The sequence below is a fragment of the Myodes glareolus genome, chromosome 17 (genome assembly GCF_982192425.1).
Source record: "Myodes glareolus chromosome 17, mMyoGla1.1, whole genome shotgun sequence".
Taxonomy (NCBI): Eukaryota; Metazoa; Chordata; class Mammalia; order Rodentia; family Cricetidae; genus Myodes; species Myodes glareolus.
Window position 1 is genome coordinate 53411253 of NC_142042.1, and position 25589 is coordinate 53436841.

The following is a 25589-nucleotide window of genomic DNA, read 5'->3' on the forward strand; positions in this document are numbered from 1 at the left end:
CTAATACCTTAATTTAAAAAAAATTAAAACATTTTCAGGAAACCAATTTGCAAAAATCTTGCTACAACGAATACATGCATGTGAAGGGAGAAGCTGCTATGACCTGAGTCAGCTCACTGCTCGCTGACACTAGTTCCATTTTCCAAAAGCAGTTGCTATGGTAACACTTGGAACTAGAACTGCCACTGATGCTGTGAAGATGATTATATAGTCTGTGTCAGAAATATGAAGGAAGAGATGTTTTGGTGTTGGCTTATTGGAAATCAGACTTTTAGAAATGAGTAACTATTAAAGATAATCATATTAATCGTTTTATCTAATCACTGACATTCAAGTTAATAAAAATAGTAAAAGATTTTTATAATTTGTGATAGTGCTGACCACTTTTATATTAAAGATGCTCTCTTCCTATCACTGCAAAAAATAATGAGAATCTAGTGTTCACTGTAAAACAAAGCAATAATAAAGGTAGATTCAGTAAGAAGTTGTTACTTACGTGTTTAAACATTTCCAGATTTATGTGTTTATTAACAAGACATGAATGTCCAGACCCAAGACATTCTTCAGGGTTCAGAATCAGACACTACAACAAGCAAAAAGGGCTTCTTTGTCTGGCTATCTGAGAGCGAATGAAAAACTCACGCGTGCTCTTCCAAATCAGTCTCTTTATTGTTCTATTCTACTCTACTCCAATTCCCCTGTCCTACTTCTGACTCCTCTTAGCTTCTTCTTCCCCTAGCCTAGAAACTTTCTTTTTCCCAGGAGCCTTGAAGCAATGAAGAAAATACAAAAGTTATCTTTCTTTCTTTTTTTAATATTTATTTATTTATTTATTATGTATACAATATTCTGTCTGTGTATATGTCTGCAGGCCAGAAGAAGGCACCAGACCTCATTACAGATGGTTGTGAGCCACCATGTGGTTGCTGGGAATTGAACTCAGGACCTTTGGAAGAGCAGGCAATGCTCCTAACCACTGAGCCATCTCTCCAGCCCCCAAAAGTTATCTTTCATTGGTCAAAATCACATTCCTAGGATAAGGATTAGGAGTTGAGCCATTGCGATGGTAACACATGGGTTTCAAGGTTTCAGGAGTAAAACCCCCAGACTGGGGGTTGGGGGCACAGTGCCCAGTGACAGACTTTGAGACACAGGTCTGTTGGTAACATACTAGCAAGTAAAGAACTGGCATGTGTTTCTTAGGGTGCTTTGTGTAGTAGCTTTGGTCAGTCATCTGTGGCTCTGCCCTTGTGCACAGCTCTAAGGTTTACACTTACGATCTACTTACAAACAGCCGTGCAGTGTGTGTTACACTGAAGAGAAGTTGTTATTTTTTGATATCAGTCTGAGAAAAAAAAAAGCAGACTTTTATTTTCTACAGTTCTACAGTCCTCATAGGACAAATAGATCTACTTATAAAGCATGTCGTAATATATATTTTATATATCAAAATTACACAGCCAAATAGAAAGTCATCTTCCACAGATTATAAGTGCCCCTAAGATTGAGATATAATCTTGAGATCACATATACACATCACATGAGATTACACAGTATGGACACCAAACTGCTTTAGCAACAGTGAGCAGTAGTTCCAGAGTCAGGGGTCCTGCAGACCTTGTCTGGACAGGATGGACCTCCGTCACATAACCACTCCTCTGGTGGGCTGACATCTGAGCACGGGTTGTTACCTGCTGTTGACTCTCATGGCCCCTGGCAGTTTATATTTATATTTTGCTTTTATATTCATTTAAACACTTTACTATTTTGATGCTTTTGTGTATTATATATATTTGGTCTCTGAATAAGATGATATCATTGAATTTTTTAGGCTTCATAATCAGACAAACTTGGATTCAAACCTATTCTGTCTTTAATAGCAGAGGACTTAATCTTGGGGCAGGCTACTCACCCAACAAGAGCTGTGCTTCCTCTGTAAACTGAGGCTGGTGCTAACATAGTTGTGTCATTTATCATTGGGTTTGAAAATTGCAAGAGATAAGTATGTTTTTTAGTGGTGGTGCTGCATGCCTTTAATCCCAGCTCTTGAGTCAGGCAAATCTGAGTAAATTTCAGGATAGCCAGAGAAACCTTGTCTCAAAAAAAAAAAAAAAAAAGCATGTAGACCCAGGGCCCACAGTGGTTGCTGTGGGTCATTGTGGTTCCTACTGCTGTTGTTATTATCATCCTACCTAAAACGCTGGGTATCTGAGACAGTGTCTTATAATATTGTCTAGGCTATTTACTGAACTTGTGGGCTTAAGTGGTCTTCCTGGCTCAGCCTCAGAGTCGCTGGATACCCAGCAACCTTCTCTGTTAGAGAACCTTTACAGTTTTGTTCATACTTAATAATAAAATATGAAAACCCAATTCAAATGTAAGATTAAGGCAAAACTAACATGTGGCAGGAAATGAGTGTTTGCAGCTCATCAGTGTGAACGTAAATTAGGCCCAGGTGGTTGGTGTGTTTTTCATAATAGTGAAGGTTTTTAGTCAAGATACAAAATTAAAATTAGTGATTTTACTTAACTGCTAGATAATAATCTCACAAGTGCTGGACCCTGGAGCGTTCCTCCTAGAATGCCATTTGTCCATTCCGAGAGAAGACTCCTCTCTCACTCACAGAGGCCCATTGCAGAGTGCACTTTCTAAGGGGTATGTACCGTGGAAAGGCAGAAAACCCAGCTGTACAGGTCCTTTATATGGACCTGTCCCAGAGCACTGTTTGACATAGATCATTATTTTCTTCTAGGTAAATGTGTCTTCTAGTGGCACGTGTCTCAAAAAGGAGTTCCTAGTAACATATCTGATGTCAGTTTTGAAACTGTAAGATTCCCTACTGTTGACGTCGTCTGAGTTCAGGAGGTCCTGGTCAGCACCCATCTTCAGTAAGCCTCAGTGCTGAATGGGCAATGCTTAGAAAAGGCCCCATTTTAGCTGCAGAGAAGCGCTCACTCCTTTTCCTTTCCAGCACTACAGGGGCATTACTGTCACTCCTGTCGTGTTCTCCATGCTCTTCAGTTCTGCTTACAAAGGTCTGAGAAAAGAACAAATCCAGGTGCAGTCTTTTTTTTTCTGAAAATAAATGTTTAAGAGTACTAGCCTGACCTAAATAACTAGACATGCTAAACTGTGAGACAGATTGAGGCCAGAGATGAGTGTAGATTGATACGGAAAAGGAGGCTTTATGGCGGATGTCCATAGACTGTATACCAACAAAACGAGACAAGACTTGAAGCTTTGAGCACTCTGAGGAAAACACCACGACAGTTTTCCCAGTCCACTCAGAATGTTCAGGTGTGGCCTTCCAGTTGGCCGGATGGTTCTAGTTGCTTTGGTGACTCCACTCTAAGTGGCCAGACTGTAAGAATCTGGCCACTTCCACCCTCCTTCACCCAGACAAGCTCCATGTGGAGGTGCATACCACCATTTGTAGTGTCATGCTCAGCTCACACTGTAAGGAGGTGGACTGGTACATTACTTGTATTTTGTTAAATAAATCTTGCCTGAAGACTAGAGGCAAAGAAAGCTAAAGCCACTAGAGGTCAGGTGACACACATCTTTAATCCCAGGATTTGGGAGACAGAGGCGGAAGAATCTCTGTGAGTTCAAGGCCATCCTGAACTACTCAAGATCACTGCAGAAACAAATCCAGGTGGTGGTGGCTTACACCTTTAATCCCAGCCCTAGGGAGTCACACACACCTGTAGTCCCAACACTAGAGGGAATAAAAGTGGGAAGAGAGGGAGGCGCAGGCTGCTTAGTCTGTGGTCGCCCAGCCTTGGGGAGGTAAGACTTCTCTAGTGGCTTGGCTGCTTTGCTTTTCTGGTTTTCAGGTTGAACTTCAATTTCTGTCTCTGAGTTTTTATTGTTTGTGGTACAAGAAAGGGAACCACTGAGATTTCACAGATTAATTCTGTTTGATACCTTCCCAAGTCTGAACAAACCTTCCAGTGTGCCAAGGACCTGAGTGATTTCTTCTCAGGATTTAGAATGAACTCTATTTGTGAGTAAATCTTTGATTTAGGAGATCACAACAGGGCCTCCCTATGATTTACCACGTTTCTGATGTGCCACCTGTTATACTGTACCAACCCAGAATGCCTGGTGGAGAATGTGGCCCATATAACATTGACATTTTTTTTCTAATTATTCTATGTAACATGAATAATAAAAACCCAGAGACATATATTGGGGTTCAACATAAAGATCAGAAAAGCAAAGCAGCCAACCACTAGAGAGACCTCTACCAAATTTTCAGACCGAAGGTGTTGGAAGATTCTGTCTCCACAAATCTTCAGACTCCACACTCCACTGAGTTCCTGTTTCCTCCCTCCTTATGCTCCTCTCTCTGCCCAGCCATAGCATTGCTGTCTCCACCTCCCTAGTGCTGGGATCAACTTTGTATGAGCTCTGTTTCTCTTTTAGACAGATTCAATTTTACGTGTCTCAGGATGGCCTTGAACTCACAAGCCCCGCCCCCCCCGCCCCGCCTCTGTCTCCCAAATCCTGGGATTAAAGGTGTGTGCCACCACTCACCCACTCACTGGCCTGTATGGCTGACTAGTATGACTGCTTTGTCCTCTGATCTTCAGGCAGGGTTTACTTATTAAGACACAAATAACATGCCACTATAATTCCATTTGTAAGGAGAATGGACTCCTAAGTGCTTGATTTCATTCATCACTTGTGTTCAACAGTAATTGTCCCCATTTATAGATAACATCTACTACTGTATAATTCTGGTATTGTCAAGGACATAAATCATGACCAAGAATAACTTTCCCAGTCGAAATGAAAGTCTATATCTATAGGAAACTAGCAGCTATACTAGTAAGGAGTGTTTTTCTCAAGAAATTAAAAATACTATTACTGTTCCTATCAGTCAGTATTCATGAAGAGCCCAAGTGCCTGGTAGTTTTATTGACCTAGGCTAGGAAACTCTCAGAAAATATAGAATTGTTTCCTGGTACAAATGCCACTTATTGCACATTGGATGATACCTGTTTTTGACAAGATGCCCTGAGTGCATGGGAACTTGTCTTAAGTTGTATTGCACCCCCGCCCTGTCTGTCTGTGTGGTCGTCACAGTTTTGTGCAATGAAGAGAGCCAGATAGTCTCAACAATAAATAAATATTCAGCCTTCTATTCTCATGTAACATTTGAATTTTAAAAAGATCTCAAGACAAATTTTATGCCACTGTGTATGTATATGCATGGGGAGGATGCATATACATATATACATGTGTGCATGAAGACAACCTGAGGTGTCATCCTCAGGAACACAGTTCACATCCTTTCAGATAGGGTCTCTCATGGTCTGGAGATCATCAGCACTTGGGATCACATGCCTTTAATCCCAGCACTAGGGAGATAGAGACAGGAGTGATATTGCTGGGCAGAGAGATTAATCTAAAGCAGGATGAGGTAGGAACTCAGTGCAGTCTGAGGCAGTAGTCTGAAGATGTCAGGCTGAGGACAGGATTGCTTCTTTGTTCTGAGCATTGGTAGAGGTAAGAGCTCTAGTGGCTGCAGCCCTGCTTCTCTGATCTCTCAGCTGTCACTCCCTGATGACTGACTCTGAGATTTTATTATTAAGAACAATTAGAATTCCTGCTACCGCTGTGAAAATGGTTTAGTGGTTAAGAGCACTTGTTGCTCTTTCAAAGGATCCCAGTTCAGTTCCCAGCACCCACACAATCATATGTAACGTGAGTTCCCAGGGTTCTGACACCCTCTTCTGAACTCCAAGGGTATTAGGCATACATGTGGTGTATATATGTACATGTAGGCAAATCATTTATACACAGAAATAAATCTAAAAAAAGAAAAAGATGAAAGATCTTTTACAGGGATGTCTGAAGGACGCATGTGGAACCACCATGCCCAGTAGTAGCAGAGATATTCTAGGTGCTCTTAGAGCGCTGTGGGTGCCCTGTGTGCTCCACCAGGAGCTCCCCGTCCCTGCCCCAGCAGTCATCATGCACCACTCCTATCCCCAGGCCAGCCTTCTGGGATTGTCACACTTGTACTCTCCTGTCCCCTTCTTCCCTGCTCACTCTGGTCCCTTTCCTTTCATTGCACCTTCACCTCTCTGGTCTGGTTGATGCCCCCACCCCTACCCCGCCCTACAATGGTCACTATCATTGTAAAGCTTTTTAGGTCAGTAAAGTCAGTGGCTTTCAAGAAAAACTAGTACAGGTTTCCAGGAAGTGGAAATCATCAACAAGCTTAGATTTGTGGTTACAACCACATTAAAAAGTCTCTGTGTGTGGTCAGTGGGGAGTGATTTGGAGGGAATAATGATACTTAAATAATAATGATGACAAGCCCATCACTAGCAGGTATCTTAATAACTGGAAAACTTGGGGTTCTTTCCACAGTTATTCCTCATAAAATTGGCCGAGTCATAGAGGGAAGTCCAGCTGATCGCTGTGGAAAACTGAAAGTCGGGGATCACATCTCTGCGGTGAATGGGCAGTCCATTGTTGACCTGTCTCATGATAATATTGTTCAGCTGATCAAAGATGCCGGAGTCACTGTCACACTGACAGTCATTGCTGAAGAAGGTGAGGAAGTGGCCACCCTGCCTCCCCCAAGCTGATGTCTCAGTTACTGTTCTATTGCTGTGAACAAACCCCATGAGCAAGGCAACTTATAAAAGGAGACACTAACTGAGGGCTTGCGTCTGAACGTACTGGGGTGCAGCGGCAGTCAGGCAGTCACGGCACTGGAGCCGGAGCTGAGAGTTTACACCTGATGCAAAAGTTGCAGGCAAAGAGATAGCAAGAGCATGCCTGGTGTGGGGTGTTAAAACCTCAAACAAGGCCACACCTACTCCAGCAAGCCTTTGCCTTCCAGTTCTGCCCAAATAGTTGTACTAACTAGGGCCCACCCATACAAACATGAGCCCACAGGGGCTGTCCTCTAGCCTCCGCACAGCCCCAGGGCAGAGTGTGAGAGAGCTATTTATATGCCCTGCAGTCTCATTTCTCGCCTTTTCCATTTTATATCTCAAAAGACAGTTTATTATAAAGTTGTCAGCTGCTCAAGAAAAGACATTTAGTTGGTGAGTGGTGGCCATTTATTTGTGAACTGAAGAAGCATCCAGAAGTGAAAATTGATAACTTACAGATCTTGTTTCCTTAATGTTTAAGTCTTGGCTTGCAAGGGTTTAGATGGAGCTGCTGTTGATATGTCAGGTCCGTGCCATGGTGTGCCCTCCTTGGAAGCAGAGCTTGGTTCTGGGCAGCTGCTATATGAACAGGACTGGTGGAGCGGGTAGGAATGGCTCCTCCATAGGGCATAGAACACATGCTGGTAGCCGGGAATAGTATCTGGCTTTGCTCAAAAGCTGCCTTTCAGGCATTAGGAATTTCTAATTAGGAACCATTTTAACCAGTCTGTGTCCTTTGTTTGTGAATTACTAAGTAACCACGATGTAACGCTCATGTCACTTGTCCTGATTCTGTAGTGATAATGAGGAGAAGATAAAAGAGTTATGAAGATCCATCTTCCACATAAAATTTCCTCATACCTTAGGAATGTGGCCCAATGGTGGAACACTTGCACAGACCCTGGGTTGGATCCCCAGTACTGTACTGTCAAGAGGAGAGAGATAGCAACTAGGGTTCCCCATAGTTTTGTTTATTTATGTTCTCTCTTTCCTCTTTGATCCTAAAGTCAATTTCCAGGTGTTTTGTAATCCACCCCCACCCCCATAGCATCTTGCTGTGTTATCAAGTCTGGTCTCAGTCTCCTTATCTCCAGTGGCCCTTCTGCCTCAGCCTTCCAGAACTTTAGGCTCGCCACCACTCCAGGTGCCTTTCTTTTTTGTTCCTACTGGACTTCTCCCATGGTTTTACCTTTAAGGTATTATATAAGTCTTCTTTCTGTCCAAGGTACTATGGTGGGTATTTATTCATGAGCATTCTCTCCTCAACATTTATTTTGTGACTCAAATTATAAAGCAAAGTCAGTGCCACGGATGGCATTGCAGAGTTGTGTGTGCACTTTACCTTTATACCTGGTGTGCAGCGGTACTGAGTAGTAGAATGGACTGCAAGTACAAGACTAACAGACTGCAGGGAATAATCGTCAGCGTTCCCTGTCTATCTCAGGCTGCTACTTTTATAAAATACAGTCAAAGTAAAACCACATAAATATTCTATCTATGATAAATGGTATCATTTTTTTTCTGACTGCTTACTCTCATTGTCCTATATGTGCTATTGCTACTGGCCACAGATCATACTTTCGAGTGTTGTTGGGATACTTTGGTAGGAGAACAACCATTTCTTTCTGCTGGTATATTGTTTATTCAAGTTATCACTGATAATTTTGTTTTGTTCTTAAAGAAGGCTCCTCTGTGTAACAACCCTGGCTGTCCTGGAACTCACTCTGTAGACCAAGCTGGTCTTGAACTCAGAGATCTGCCTGCCTCTGCCTCCCTAGTCCTGGGATTAAAGGCACCACCATATCAGTCTGGTAAATTTTTCTAAAAGGTTATCGTGAATCACTTTTTTCTTTTAAGAGTAAAATTTACCTTTGACATTTTGGGCCAAATATTTCTGGACAGATGCTTAAGGTAGCCGACATGATGATGTTGGTCACCACTAGGAAGAAATTGAAAAATGGGAGAAAACTAATTCAGTGATTGCTTGTCATTTTATTGTACTCTAGATATTTTTAAACTATGGAAATGTTCAGAATCCCTTTTACTCAGGAAATAATAAAAAGTCTCCCTTTTGTTCTAAGACTTTCATTCATGGAATCTGTAAGTCTTCCAAATGTCTCATTGAATCCAGTGTAAACCTTACCAGCCACCTTGCAATGAAATGACTCTTGAGAGCTATTGACATCATTCTTTAAGCTTCATAGCCTCTTACCTGGTGCCCGTCACCTGCTTAGGAAAGGGTTATCACCTAGAACAATGTGTTTCCTCATCCTTTCATCTTCCCTTTGCAAGGTGTTGTTTAATATCTGGGCCTACTTTACCAAAGAAATGACAAGGCAAGTGCCATATGCCATATAAAAACTGTCAAACTCCAGTCATGACCTGTGCCTGTGTCCAGCCTTTCTGTTGCCTCCCCCACACTAATTTGGCCTTAAAGTTGGTACAGGAATTGAATGTGCCTGGTAGGTTCTGCTCACTACATAGAAAACTTTTTCCCCAAAAACGATTCCTAATGTTTTGTCAAGTCCTGTTTAAGAGTGGACATAAATTACCACTGCTACCAAGAATGTATTCTGGAGTGATGTGGACATCATTTGGGCCTTTTTCTCCATTTAGTTCTGTTGTTTATTCTCCTTGTCTCCACTTAGTTGTGTTTGCTGCCATTTCTCCAAATTCCATTCTCATTTACCTTTTCGTATGCTTCATTTGTTCATTTTCCTTTGTATGTCTTTTAAAGTAAACTGTCTTGTCATTAGTTTCTCAGTTGCACAGATACATGATATTTTGCTATAGATTGCTGTGCTGGGGCCTGTTCTCAGAACCCAGGGATTTTTGTTTGTTTTCTGTTTTCTTGGATCCAGTTAAAGATTCTAAAATTCCTTATGCTATCTAGTTGTTTTTCTTTTAAGTAGGATAAATTCACAGATTATAAAGCTCATTCCAACATGTTCAGTTCAGTGCTGTTCTGGAAGATCATTTTGGGTGTGTTGTGGGGAGGTATTTTTTTTTAATTTATCCACAGGGTTGTCTAACCATTACTATTCCACATTTTATTAGCTCCCAAAAGAAACCCCATAATTATTTCCCATTTCTCAGCAGCCGCACATCTACTGTTTGCCAGTACTTCAGTGGCATCGTACATGACCTTGTCTGTCTGGGTTCTTTCTCTAGCAAATCTTCAAGGTTCAACTTCATTGTAGCTTTATCATTCCTTTTATAAGTAATACATATTATATGTAATACTCCATATATATCATTTTATTTACCAATTAGTTATTTGATAGGCACTTGTTTCTCCTTTTTATTTTGAATTATGTTGATGTGAACATTAATGGACAGGTTTTCCTGCAAATGCATGGTTTCATTTTTCAAGAATGATTTCATTTTCTTGAGTCTATTTATACCCAGATGTAGAACTATTGGGTCATATGGTGTACTTTTATATTTGACTTTTTGAGGAGTTGCCAAATGATTTCTAAGTGCCTTCACCATCTTTTACTCTCATCAGCCATATATGAGGCTTCCAATTTTTTCAGACCTCCACAGCACTTATTTTTTGATTGTGGGCATGGTTTTTCATCCTAGCCACTCTAATATGTGGGAAGTGCTAGTTCATTGTGCTTTGGCTTTGCATTTCACTGGGGACTAGTAATGTTAAATTTAGCATCTTTTCCTGTGCTTTGGAGAAATGTCTATTCAGATCCTTTGCCTATTTTTAGCTCACTTACTTTTTCTTTTTTATAAGATTTCTTTACTTTCTCTGAGTACTATACCTTTTCATGTGTATCACTTTCAGGTATTTGTCTCTTGATTTGTACTTGGCCTTGTACTTTTTTGGTAAATACCCTCTGATGCACAAACATTCTAATGTTGATGAACACTGACTCATTTATATTCTTTTTGCTGGCTTGTGTTTTGTTCTTAAAGCATTATGTACATCTAGGGTATATCCACATTGTTACTTGATAGTTTCCTGTGTGTGTTTACTTCATCTGACCTATCTTCCCACATTGCCCTCAGTTCCAAGCATCAGAATCAGTTCTGTGATACACACATTTATATGGATGGGTTCCTTATAAAACAGTGTGAGAATTTCTGGGACTAGTATTACTTGCTCTGTCATTAACATACCAGTTTGGCTTAACTATGAGAGCATTTCCATAATCTCTACCTCACTAAAACACCAAGATTTCTTCTTGAGCCTTTATATCTTAGTCTTTACTTGGTATTATTGGCTTGTTTGGTTTTTTGAGACAGCCTTGAATTCAGAGATCCTTCTGCTTAAAGATATGTGTCATCACATATCTGCATTATTTAAATCTGGATTATGTCATTGTCGTTTAATTTGTGTTTCACAACATATCCCTTAATTTTTCTTTGGAGATTTTTATCATTTTCTTATATAGAATTTCTTGAGAATTATTTTGGTATTCAACTTTATTTTAGGAAATGCAAATACTCTTGTCATTTGTTTATGAACTTTAACTTTGATACTCTTATTAAATTGGAATTCTTAGTGTATATGTAAATAATTATTTTTACAGTATGTCTTGGACTTTTGATGTTTGTTCTGTTTATTTTAAGACAATTTCTTATGTAGCTTGGGCTGCCTTAACTAATGGTCTTCTCACCTCTGCCTCTCAAGTACTGCAATTACCAGCATGTGCGTGACACATACTTGTTCTTCGGGTCCTAAAATCATCGTCCTTTCACTACACATTGAGATTATTTTTATATTGTTTTCTACTAGATATTTTATTGTACTGAGGTCCTTAATCCACCTGTAGTCTTCCTTTGGATGTGATCTCAGGAGGAATTTACTTTTATTTTAGTCTTTATTCCTGTAATAAGCCAATTGCTCTACATCAATAGTAGTTAGTATTGCTTTACTTTATTGGCCTGTGGTGCTGACTGCTCTATACAGCTTAGCCTAGAAACATGAGTCTCCACCTGTTCCATTCTTTTACTTTGTCATCTACTGATGATATGTTAGTTTATATGTAACTTTGTTGTTCTGTATATCTGTTAGGACAAAGCAACCTTTCTCTTCCACAAGACAGCTAGATATTTGTCTTAGGGTTTTATTGCTTTGAAGAAACAGACACTATGACCACAGTGACTCTTAGAAAGGAGAACATATCATTGGTGCTGGCTTTCAGTTGAGAGGTTTAATCCATTATCGTCATGGCCGGAAGCTTGGCAGCATGCAGGCAGATGTGGTGGTGGAGAGGAGGTTGAGAGTTGTACATCTTGATCCACAAGCAATAGAAAGTGAACTGTGTGCCACACTGGACGTAGCTTGAGCATATAAGACCTCAAAGCCCACCTCCATAATGACACACTTCATCCAACAAAGCCACACCTGCTCTAACAAGGCCACAGTTCCTAATTGTGCCACCAAGCATTCAAACACGTGAGGCTATGGGAACTCTCTTAGTCAGGGTTTACTGTTACTGTGAAGAGACACCTTAACCACAGCTCTTACAAAGAAACATTTAATTGAGGTGATGGCTTACAGTTTGAGAGGTTCAGTCCATTAGCATCATGATGTGGAGCACGGCAGCATTCAGGCAGACGTACTGATGGCTACATCTTGACCAGAAGGCAGCAGGAAATCAACTGGCTGTCACACTGAGTGAAGCTTGAGGAAAGGACTGTAGAGCCTGCCCCACAGTGACACACTTCCAACAGAAGGTGTGACCCAGATTAAAGGTGTGCCCTCCAGCCTCAAGGTCTGAGATTAAAGGTGCCTGTCATCCAGCTTCCTCCAACAAAACCACATTTCCTCCAACTAGGCCACACCTCCTAATAATGCCAATCACTGAGTCTATGGGGGCCAAATACATTCAAACTACCACAGGGACCATACTTTTCAAACCATAACAATATTCAAAGAACATGCCTATATAAAATCTTTGACCAAATAATTAAGATTCTCAAAAAATCAATTTTATTAAAATATATTTTAAAATATATGTACTAGATTTGAGGTAATTTAGATGGTTAAATATTATTAGTCCACCTAACAGAGTGGAAGACCTCTTTAGTTTTACACTTTGAGAACATTCTCTCAACACACTGTAATACTGACTGCTATAGTTTAATTGTGCATTTATTTAATTGTTCAGCATCTGACAGTATAGCTTTTCTTTGGTACTTACATGTGGAAACTCTAGCAAGAGGCTTAATACTCATTGGAAGAATGATATACTTAATCCATTGATTTACTCTCTGTGCAATTTTTCAGATAAAATTGAAAGAGAACAGAGGCTTGTTTGACATTATGGAATGAACATTTAATGTTGAGACACATAGAATAGCTTCTAACTTAATAAAACATTGCAAAGTCACAGAGTGTATGTGGGTGGAAAGACTAAAAACAAAAAAGATCATCTAAAGTAGAATTTTTTTTTTCTTAACTGTGATGAAGACAATAAAAAGTATGTAAGTTAAAATGTGAACACCAGTGTTGTGTGATGTTTCTGCTCTTTTTGACTTTTGGAGAGACCCACCACCCAACTCCCAAGTAAATCACACACTGAGGCTTATTCTTAGTTTTGAATGCCAGACCTTAACTTGGCTTTTTTCTAGCCAGCTTTTCTTCTCTTAAATTAACCCATCTACTTTTCTCTCTGGGCTTTTATCTTTCTTACTTCTCTGGCCCCTGACACCTTCCTGTCCTTGTTCTCTTGTTGCTTCTCTTCTTCCTCAGTTCTTCTATTTATCCTTGCTGCCTGCCAACCCCACCTATCTTTGCTCCTGCCTTGCTATTGACCGTTCAGCTCTTTATTAGACTATCAGGTGTTTTAGACAGCAAAGAATCACAGCTTCACAGAGTTAAACAAATACAACATAAAGTCACCCACCTTAAAATAATATTCCCCAACACACCAGGGCTGCCGACATGGCCCATTGGTAAAGGATGTGCCTATCATACATGAAATCCTAGGTTTAACCCCAGCACCACATTAAAAAAAAAAATACCAATTTATGATACATTTGATTACTCATAATATCTCATCTTAAGATAAGAGGGAGCTGGGTGCTAGTGGTGCACACCTTTAATTCCAGGACTCGGGAGACAGAGACAGATGGATCTCTGTGGTCTACAGAGTGTTCCAGGACAGGCAGGATGATTACAGAGAGACACCCTATCTCTGGTGTGTGTGTGGGGGGGGGGGGTGAGATAGAAGAAAATCTGAAGATGGTCAGCTTGTTTATTATACTGTCCTATTCTGATGTTATATAATCATCACTCTAATGAAGTTAGAAAAGCCAAAAATGTATCCATAGGGGAAAGAATATTCTCAGTGTCTCACAAAAGGGACACATAAACAGTGTGAGTAAAAATAATTTAGCAAGGCAATTGCTTTTTGCAGAAAGCGTGTACCAGAACCCAAACTATCCTAGCTAGCACACTCAACCTAAATGGTCTCTATCTTTTACCCCAATGTAGGTGGTTACTGCATTTCATTCTATTGGTGGGATCCTGACATAAGTCTGACATAATTATTTAATCAACACAAAGCAGTGGGGGGATCAGAAAATAAGGGTCCTTGTCAGATTAACTACCTTTAATAGAAAAAAATATCATTTCTCATACCTGCATTGGACTCTCTCCTTGTCATCTTGCTGATAATTTTCCCATCAGTTTTCATCCCCCAAATAGTAACTATGGATTTATAATGACAAGAAAAGATTTATTTCAGCTCAGTAAAGGGCTCTCAAATTTAGAGGCAGATAAGTAGAAAATGACATACACAGTAAGTAAAAGTAGAAGGACAGAAATTTCCAGAGGGAACAGGAATACAAAGAGGGTATGATTCCTTTAATCAAAGAGATCATAATCTAGCAGGAAGGAAGGTGTTTGACCATCTCTCACACAGTGTGATCAACATTGTAAAAACAATGAAATCAGTATGGGTAAGAAGCCAGAAGGGTCTCATAGGGAAGGGAAAGTAACATTTTGAACAAAAGGTGAAATATGAAGGCTTGTGTCCAGGTGACTAACCTGATTAGTATCTCATACATGACAAAAAGTTTACCTTAAGTCTTAAAGCAAAATAGTTTGGTTGTTTCATTGGTTATGTTGAAACTAGAGGCCCAGGCGCCAAAGGAAGTTCAAATTGGTGACGAGAAAGCCAATTAGATAAAACTTGCTCAGTTTGCATAATGTTACTTGTATGTACGTTTTCAGGGCTGACCATTGGGTGTACTCTTCCCTGAGGAAGACGTCTTCTCCCACTTCCAGAATTTCTCAGTTGCTTGTCCTGTAGTTTTTTGTGGTTTTTGTTTTGTTGTTTTTCAAGACAGAGTTTCCCAGTTGCTATGGAGCCAATCCTGGAACTTTTTCTGTAGACCAGGCTAACCTCAAACTTACAGAGATCCGCCTGTCTCTGCCTTCTGAGAGTTGGGATAAAGATGTGCGCCACCACCGCCCCGTAGAGGGTTGAGGTCTGATGATCTTTTCCCCAGTCCACTTTGTCCATTGCTGCCGTCCCTGTTCAGCTCACGTTTGGGCAGTCATGTTGGTGATGTTATGGATACAGCCTTGGACATTCCTAGGACATAGTCTCACAGCAGACTCGGACCCTCTGGCTCTTACAGACTTTCTGCCCCTTTTCCATAGTTTCCCCTGAGCCTTTGTTGCAAGAATGTTTTGTAGATGCATTCTCTAGGACTGAGTTCCACAGTTCTGCCTTTTGACAGGTTGTGGGTTTTGGTACTGGTCTCAGTTTGTGACAAAGAGAAGTTTCCTTACCTGTGGATTTAATGACAAATGTTTTGATTGTTGTGAGGGATTATATTCTCTTTGTTAATGAGTGGGTATAGATTCTCCCACAGTAACCTTAACTTCACTAGTACTGATTAGTTAGCTAGGCTTCCAGTAATATGTGTGGTTTCCATCTTGTTGAACGAGTCTTAACATCTGGTTAGAGAGCTGTATATGTATAAATGTACACATATATACATGCAGGAAGAATCAAAAAGGAGCCAGGCAGTGGTAGCACATACCTTTAATCCCAGACTTGGGAGACAAAGACAGGTGGATTTCTGTGAGTTTGAGGATAGCTTGGTTTACAGAGCAAGTTCCAGGACAGGTTCTAAAGTTACAGAGAAACCCTGTCTTTAAAAAAGAATAAAAAAATAAAAAAAGAATAAAAAATGAGAAAAAGGAGGTCATGAATTTGAAAGAAAGTAAGGAGGATTTGGAGGGAAGAAAGGGAGAAATGTAATTAAAATCTTAAAAAGTAAAAAATAAATAAATGAGAAAAAAGGAAAGAAAAATACTATAAATGTAGTTCAGTGGGTAGAATTCTTGCTTAGCTTGCATGAAGTCCTGAGTTCAAATCCAGCACTACATAAACTGAGTATGGGATCTCAGAACTCAGGAGGTAGACACTGCAGGTTAAAGTTCAAGGTCATCTTCAGCTACATAACAATTTCAAGGGTAGCCTGGCCTACATGAACCCTGTCTCAAAAACTAAATACATATTTTTTTTTCATATTTTGGAAAAGTTAGGAGGCCAAATTGTAACCTCTTAAATCCACTAGGAGACACGTTCATTACAGAGGAAAGGTTGGCACCCACTCTACTCCATTTTCTATCCTGGGACACTTGTCTGTAATGACTTAGTCCCGTGTGCCCTCATCTAGTGGGCTTGTGTTGGTACCAGCCACAGCGAAGCAGGATTAGAACTGCCCCAGCCCGGGCTTGACTGTGTTGCCTTTCTGTCTTCTGTAAGCTTCCGCACTTTTCTGTGGACACCCGAACCTCGAAACAGGTGCACGCTTTTCCTGACTCGAGCCCACGAGAACGGACGATTGTCCTAGGAGTTAAAACATATGACACACACACAAAGAGACCGGGCTCATCTGCCAAGGAGCAAGCGGCAAATGGCAGCTTTATTAAGCATCGGTCGGATATATATACTGTGGGGCAAAAGGACACCAGCCCCCATCAGGATCAAGGAAAGAGAGAAGTCAGGGAGCCACACCCAAGGTCGGAGAGCAGCTGAACAGAGAAAAGAGGAAGCCAGGTGGGCGTGCTCAGGCTCAGAGAAGAGCTGACCCGGGAACCTTGCCTGCAGCGAGAACCTTGCTTGCAGGTGGAATTACCATAACAGTAAAGGGAGAGTTCTCTCTAAGCTACACCTTTGGGCCATAGGCAAAATTAACATAACAGGAGAGGGCAGTTCTATGCTACACCCTTAAGCTGATGCAGTGGAACCAGGTAGCAGAACAGCCCTGCATAGCGCCTCGGAAAAATGGGGAACCTGTGTACCTACAGTCTTCTTCACTTCTTACCATCTTGCCTATGCTTTTAGGAGTATTCACAGCTTCTAGTTGCAAGACATTCTCTTTTATTTTGTTTTTTGAGACAGGGTTTCTCTGTGCAACTTTGGCTGTCCCCGGTACTTACTCTTTACCAGGCTGGACTTGAACACAGAGAACCACCTGACTCTGCCTCTGGAGTGCTCAGATTAAAAGTGTGTATCACCCTCACCCAGCATGTGATGTTCTTAAATACAATTTTGAAGGGAAACAGCATAATCAAAATTATAGAAATAGAATCCAAGAACAGTGATTTGTAAAGCCTGAAGCTTCTACTTCCTGCATACAAAATTTCCTGTTTCCATCCCTTATCTTTAACATCACATTTTCTCTTCTCCTTTATACTCCAAGATTCATTTATCAATTTCTTTATGTTGATCTAATAAAAAATAGCCTCCACATTGAACATTTTTACAAAATAATTTCTAAATATATACTTGAAGAGAATGCAGTTCCAGATGAGACATCATTTTGATGATGGTGGTGATAAAGATTCTCTTTTGACTGTCCTCTCCCAGAACTTCCGTCTAGTTGTGGATGTAGACCTTGGTTGGCTCTGTAGTCAGTTTTCCAAGCAGTTAAGAGTGATGTGGACACAATACTATTCTCTCTTGCATTTGTGCTCTTAGAAAACAAAAACCAGGAAATCTTTAGAAACATTTCTCTCAACAGTCTAGGTGTCTTTGATCTTTGATGCTCAGCATCAGGCAGAATAGAATAATTTCCTCTGATAAAATGCAAATTCCAAGATGTGTTGAGTTTGTGTGTACCCGCTGTGCTCCAGCATCTTGAAACTTAGCACTATCAGGAAGGAAAAAAAAAAAAAAAAACCTGTGCTCTGGCAACTTAGAATGGGCTGAGCAGCATCCCCTGGCGCTCTGTCCTCTACACAGAGATGACTGAATATGTGCAGTTCTAATTGTCATGTATGGAAGAGACAGACAAGGGTGAGAATATGAAATTAGAAATAGCTCCTATCCTCTTGAAACATGTTTTTTAAAGCCAGAGGGGAAAGACATTACTGTTCCAATTCCAGGACATAATAGTACAGTTCTGTGAAAGCCTCAAAACTGGGAACTGCAACCATTACTATTGTTTACTTAACGATCCACTTGGTCTTCGTGTTTTCATGTACAGATTCTCATTTCTGTTGTTTTTCTCTTTGAACAGAGCATCACGGTCCACCATCAGGAACGAACTCAGCCCGGCAAAGCCCAGCACTGCAGCACAGGTCCATGGGACAGGCACAGGCCAACCACATACCTGGGGACAGGTGTGGCTATTCTCAGGTTTTGGGTTTTTTCTCATCTCCCCGCTTTTCACTATCCCACTCCCAGGCAGTAGTGCACAAGCCAGATAACCAAGTGAAAACTGTTGTGTATTTCATCTTCGCGTCCTCCCCACCCCAGACTGTCACCCCCTTCCCAGTCTCCATCCCAGGCACAGCACAAAGACCCAGTCAGCCTGACACCAGCAACTGACTGTGCTTCTTTTGGTAACCATGTCAGTAGGGAAGGCCGGCCCTACCTGAGTCAGTCTTCTTGCACTGCCTGAGACTGAGTGAGAATTTGTACGTATATCTGTCCTGTTATTAAAAACATTACTCATAAAAGAAAATCCAGCCTCTCCCAGGCCTTGGGGCTTTGAGAGGTCCATTTCTCGGGGTAACAGTCACCATATCTGCTCCAACCTCAGTTTTTTGAATGTCACTCTGAGAGAGCAACTCTATCAGGACCCCACTGAAGGAAGTAGGGCAGCGTTCACAGGCTTTAGGCTACTCTGGAGGGAACGAGCTGCCTTTTCTGGCAATTCTGCTTCTAGAGACAGTCCGTCTGCAGCATCGTGTAAGGGTGGAGGATGGCAGGGCTCAGCTTCAAGAAAAGAGAAGTTACTGTTTTTCATTTCCTCGGGGTAGATTATGCCTTGGTTTCTCTCACAGAATTGCCCTAGAAGGTGAAATTGGGAAAGATGTCTGCAGTTCCTACAGACATTCGTGGTCTGACCACAAGCACCTCGCACAGCCTGACACAGCAGTGATTTCGGTTGTGGGAAGTCGACACAATCAGGTAAATAGAAACACCCTGCTGCTAAAATTCTGGGTCACTGTATCACTGACATTACTGTTTTTATTGCAAATCTGTTTGAATACATTTACTTCCAAAATTACTAATTTTTACAGAACTGCTAAAATGGTTGGAATGTACTAAACCATACAAGAGGGTGTAGAGATAAAACTTTACCCTGAAAAGGGAGAAATTTAAACCTAGGCTAAATATGTACAGGTACATAGTATTATAGCTAATTAAATAGAGAGAGCTTTTTGCTTTTTGTTTAGGGAAATTTTTAGAAAATTAAAATTTTAAAAATTCTGTTCTCTAAATTGTTCTATTTCACAATGACCAACTAGAAGACTGCATAATCTTCAAATGAATTAATAAAAATTAAATAGCAGCCCAAACTAGCATTCCTTCCTTATGTCATAGAAATGCATATCAGGAGTAGTCATCATGTCTCTCGGCTGTAAAAGCAGATTCTCTTCAAGATGTAGTAAAAGCAGTGCATAAGAACATTCTATCATGCTTCTTTCCTATAGAGCCTTGGGTGTTACCCAGTAGAGCTGGAGAGGGGCCCTCGGGGCTTTGGGTTCAGCCTCCGAGGAGGGAAGGAGTACAATATGGGGCTGTTCATCCTTCGCCTTGCTGAGGATGGCCCTGCCATCAAAGACGGCAGGATTCACGTGAGTTGGCTTCTTTTTGCAACCTTTACTTCTGACTCTAGACTGGAAGCTTATAAAAATAATTGCTTTTGAGGGAATGCAGAAACCTCCAACATCTAAGAAATGAGTTTTTCCTAAAAGCAGCCACATGCTGCTGTTGTGCTTTTCTGGCCACCCAGGGTTTCTTAGTTTGATGGTTTCTTTGTGTGTCTGTAAGAAAAATTAGTTCTTGTATAGTCAGCATACAAGGCCAATGGATTAATAAATCAAATACACTTCCATCTTATTAAAAGTCTTAAAGACAGCAGGATAAAAAAAGACTCCAGTTTCTTCCAAGAGTTTCTTCCAGGGAGTTTTTTCCACTTAGTTCCCTGAAGAGGCAGAAAATTCTGGTCTGCCAACCTTTATGATTATTAGAAAGACCAGAATCCACATCAGTAATATTTTATCATAGGCTTTCTCAACCCTGCAACACCAGCACTGTATAAGGCAATGGAGACTAAATGGCTTAAAGATCTGCATTTTTTTTCTCCTCTGCATGTTAAAGAGGAATCTTACATAGAAAACTGTTGACTTTAATGTTTAAAAATTAGTTAATTCACTAGTCATCACTAAAATTTTAAGTTCTAGACAGCCTTCCTCTTAATACCCAAGAGAACTTTGGGTTTCCTCTATCTGTCATTAGGAGGCACCAGGAAAAAAGAACCCTTTTAGTTGAGTAATAGTAAGACAAATTATTCTTAGCTCTAATAATCAGAAAAGGCTCGGGGGTGGGGGTGGGATGTACCTCAGCTGGTAGTGTGCTTGCATAGTATAGCCTTGGGTTCAATTCCTAGCACCACATAAAAGCGGTGGCGCACACCTATAATTTTCGCACTTGGAAGTAGAGACAGAGGGGTTGCAAGTTCAAGGTCATCCTCAGCTACCTTAGCAAGTTTGAGACCAGCATGGGCTACATGAGTAGACATTGTTCCAGAAACAAAAATATCTTCTGGGTAATTGCAGCTTTGCTTTTCCACATTACCGCTTCATACCCATCATTTGTTTCAAAACTAGTTTTGAGTATTCACCTTAACCAAGACTTTAAGTCTGATGTTAAATGAGTTAGTTGGTGAGAGTATATCAGTCCTTCCTTAAAATGACCAGGCATAAACACAAGATCAGAGAGAGTGACTAACAAAGGTTCCTGAAGAAAAGTACAGTTCAGGAAAGAGGCTGAAGAAATAGCAATGGATGAAATGAAGGAATGGCACTCTACATAACAGGGAACTCTGTGGCTGAGCGATGTCGTTATTTAGGATGTATACAGAGGAGTGGAAGGAAATGAGGTGAAGAAAGCATGGGTTAGAAGTATGGAGGTGCTGGGCAGTGGAAAGGCACAGTAGGCTTTTGACCAAAGATGTTTTCAGAGCAGCATGCTGCTAAGAAGTATCTACCTGCAATGTACAGATGGATGGAGAAGAGAAGTAGCTGTCATTCATGTATGGAGTGTGAGAACTTGCCTGCTAAGGCTTTGGGTAGAAGGTAAAATGGAGGAGATCACTTTCCAGTGAAAGAAGGACCAGCTTAGGTGACCCATTAAGTATCTGATCAGTGAGAGACAAGGGGACAAAGACAAAGGCTGTCTGGGGGACCTCCTTGCTGTGAAAGATTTGTCACTCATATTGGTTTAATAAAACACTAATTGACCAATAGCCAAGCAGGAAGTATAGGCGGGATGACCAGACTAGGAGAATTCTGGGAAGAGGAAAGAAAGACTCAGTCTACAGTCACCACCCAGACGCAGAGGAAGCAAGATGAGACTGCCTCACTGATAAAAGATAGTAAGCCACCTAGCTAACACAGACAAGAATTATGGTTAATTTAAATTGTAAGAGCTAGTTAGTAATAAGGCTGAGTTAATAGGCCAAACAGTTTATAATTAATATAATTCTCTGTGTGTTTTGTTGGGATTGAACAGCTGTGGGACTGGGCAGGACAGAACCTTTTGTCTACACCTATTCTTACCTCTGTGACAAAACAAAAAAATTTCAGGTGAGAAAGAATTTGACAGCCAGCTGCTATAATTTTTTTAATTAAAGTAGAGGTACCAGTTAGTTGTCCAAATGTATTTCACAGGCCTTAGATAGTGACATGACCCAGATAGACAGAAGCGAAGGGCAAGTATTTGTGGTAGATTAAGTCACTCCAAGTTTTAGAGAGCAGCAGGCCATGGACATAACTCTGAGTGGGGCCTACAATTAGTGCACAATAAAAGTAAAGCAAACAGGAAGGGTAGAAATGCAAAAATCACACACCAGAGCCTGAGAGTTTATTATAAGCAGGAAGGCCAAATGCCACTGGGGGCAGCTGATACAGAGTAGTTCTGACTAGCCTGCTTGCTTTCTCACATAGTTCAACAGAGTGAAAAGAGCTCAGGTTTGAGAATTGAGGAAGATACAAATCAAACCTTTTTCCTACCATTTTGAAGCAATATAGCTTTAAGCAGCTTCTTTTTGAGCCTCAGTTTAGGATCCATTGTAAATGCTTTAGAGTTCTCTTGATTCTCTCCCCCTCATGCTCTTCCTCTTCCTCTTTACCTCTCCTCTACTGAGGTATTTCACATTTCTTCTTTTTTAGTTTTTCAAGACAGGGTTTCCGTGTAGCCCTGGCTGTCCTGGAACTTGCTTTGTAGACCAGGCTAACCTCAAACTCAGAGATCCACCTGCCTGTTTCCTGGTGCTACGATTAAAGATGTGCAGCACCACTGCCTGGCTTACATTTCTTCTTTTTAAAATGTTGGTTCCAAATAGAGCCCTCAGATCTACTAATTCCATCATACAAATGTAAGTCAAACATGCCTTAAAAGCAGGTAATGTGTAGCTCTAAAAGATATCAGAAACTGAAAGTCCCATAACTGAACCTACTTTTGTTTAAAAAATAAACACTAGATTTTGAAAACAAAAGTAGACTATTAACTGTTATATTCAAATATATTCTAAAAAGAAAATATGTTGACTTTCAGAGAGGTCTCAACTAACACTCTCCGTGATGCCATGAAAGGGCCTCCACCTCTCTTGCCTCCTTCCTCCCTTACTGATCTCCATATAGCAGTTTGTACTCTGTACCTTTGAATCAGTGTCTTCAGTACTTCATACAGTGCCTTGAATATACAGTGGGCAATTCATAAACATTTTTCAAAAGGATGTTCTGGGTGAGTTTTTAAATCAAGATTAGTACTTTATAGATGCTTATAGATATCAAGAGGTTAGAATGGATGGATAAATCTAGATAATTAATCTTTAAAATTATTAAGTGTATGTGTGAGGACAACTTGAGAGTATTGGTGCTTGTTTTTCACCATGTGAACCCAGACTTGAACTTAAGTCTGTCAATCTTAACAGCAAATACTTCTACCCACTGAGCTACTGCATCAGCTCCTAAATACTGAATGTTTTAGAAAATGAAGATTTGTCCTCAGTTCTTATAACTGGGTAGACAGGATTAGTGGTCCAGCAACAATGTACTAGTATAATTCGGAAACCAAGAGAATGTTAGCTTATGGGTGGGAAGGTACTGCGTGTCAGCAGAGGATCTGGAAATATCTGGAGTCTGAAACTGGTCCTTAAATCCTGGGTTATGGTTCATTGTGTGTCTAGCATACCTGAGGCCTAAGTTTCTATCCCTAGCGCTGCAAGCAAGGAAGTCAGATTCTCAGTTCTGTCTTCCAAGCAGTATGTATTGCCACTTACGCTACTGTAGGTCCATGAGGTAAGTGGCAGTACCTACACTTACAGACTTAAATCCGAGGATCTCCTTGCTGACATCCTCTGGGTTGGATTTCCTCAGGAGACATTTCTTAACAGGTTGTAAAATAATATAATCCATTTATGTTTTAGAAGACAGTGAGTTTCTAAAGATTTAATATTTTATGTGTGTGGGTGTTTTGTCTGTAGAGGTCTTTTTACCACATGCATTCAGTACCCTCAGAGGCCAGAAGAGGGCATCAGATCCTCTGGGACTGGAGTAACAGATGGTTGTGTGCTGGGAACCAGCACTGTTCAGCTCTGAGCCTCTCTGCAGCCACAACTGCAACATCTCCTTTTTCTCCCTGTCTTTTGTTTTGGGTTTTTGAGTTTTTTGGGTTTTTTGTTTGTTTGTTTGTTTGTTTGTTTTTTAAGTTTTAAAGCCTAGCTGTTTTACCAAGACTGGCTTCAGTTGATCACTGGAGTTGCTCCGTCTGCAGAAACATGTCTTTTCCTTTACTTCATCTACCTTTCATTTCTCTCTCCTTTCCCTTCTCCTCTCGTCTCATGATTTTTTGGTAAAACTGGAGTTGAATGTTCAGCTTTTCAAAAATACTTTCACCATTTTATTGACATTTTATAGCAACCTATAATCTCAAAAAAATGTTCATCTGTCCTCCCAGAGGTGTTTTTCCCTTTGGTTTTAAGTGTAGAGCTCTCAGACACACTTTCCCTTCCCTTTTTTATTTTAAAGTTAAAATGACACCTGGTGGTAAGTCTGTTCAATTACAAGTTTTTTTTAAGATTTTATTTATATTAAAATATACAGGTTTGTGGCCTGAGACAAAGAATGTCACTGAAACTGTGACATCATTCTTAAGATGACTAATTGTGCTCACATTAGTTTTCCTTTATTGTCAAAATTATTTATTCAGAGATACTTTGTTATTTATACTTCCTTGGGGAAATAATTTTTTATCACTTATCAAAGGAGCTTAATAGTGGCTTTTGTTCCACTTATTCTAGATAATTGACTTTATTACTGTTTTCTGTTCTGTAATCTTCATCTTACTTCGCTGTTTGAGTTCATTTCCTGTGTTTTCTTAGTCTGCTTTTTACCATAACTGAACACCTGAGTTTGGGGATTATATAAACTGTTACACCTCTGGAGTCTGTAAAATCTCATGTTAAGACGCCCCTGCTGGTGGGAATGCTAGTTTTGAGACAGTAGGCATGTGACAGGGGGACAAAGAATGCTTAGGAGATAGGATCTCACTTTTAAAACAAAGCTACTCCCCATTGATAATAATTAGTTGCCTCCCAAGTTCCCACTCCTCAGAACCCTAATATATGACTTAAGAGGTTAGGTTTTCAACATGTGAATTCTAGGCAATGTTTAAAGCATAATGTCAGTTAAATTCACCAGCTGGTCATGTTTCATTTATTTATTTATTCTTTTTATTGAGCTATATATTTTTCTCCGCTCCCCTCCGTTTCTCCCCCCTTCCCTTCTACCTTTTCCCATGATTCCCACACTCCCAATTTACTTAGATCTTGTCTTTTTCTACTTCCCATGTAGATTAGACGGTCATGTTTCTGATACCCTTCATACCTCCATTTATTCAAGAGTAAAACATGTTTTTTCTCTTTGTAAATATACAACACTTTTATTTGTTCCATAGTTTATAATTTCTTCAGTGTGTAGAATTGGATATATTCAGTCGCATCTTTATGCCAGTGCATTTTACAATAACTTGAAGACCGGCATGTATTTACAGCTGGTGTCTCATAGCACTCTCCTACCGCCCCATGAGACAGGCGAGGAAAATGAGACCCCTGACCTAGGACAAGGTTAAAGCTGTGTATGGTAAGAACCACATAGCTGGACCTCAGCTTCCTGTCAGGTCAGGTTGTATCTCTAGATTCATTTTTAATTTTTTTTTTTAGTGTTTTGCTTGTATTTACCTGGCTCACAAAGGCCGGAAAAAGTTACTAAATCCCCTGGAACTGGCGTTAAAGGCGGTTTTGAGCTGTCATGTGGGTGCTGGAAATTGAACCCAAGTCCACTGGAAGAACAGCCAGTGCTCTTAACCACCTTCTCTCCAGCCCGTCAAATCTCAGTCTGATCTGTCACTA

At 40.5% G+C, this 25589-nt stretch overlaps 1 protein-coding gene across 3 annotated transcripts in view; it reads left to right on the top strand.

The window, feature by feature from the left end:
* Magi3 (membrane associated guanylate kinase, WW and PDZ domain containing 3) overlaps positions 1-25589 on the top strand; it is a 224715-nt gene that overhangs the window by 193849 nt on the left and 5277 nt on the right. For all 3 annotated transcript variants that reach the window (XM_085677890.2, XM_085677889.2, XM_048442276.3), the window contains exons 16-19: positions 6385-6570; positions 18183-18285; positions 18952-19078; positions 19606-19749. In XM_085677890.2, the coding sequence (XP_085534016.2) occupies positions 6385-6570; positions 18183-18285; positions 18952-19078; positions 19606-19749 (560 nt within the window). The remainder of the gene's footprint in view (positions 1-6384; positions 6571-18182; positions 18286-18951; positions 19079-19605; positions 19750-25589) is intronic.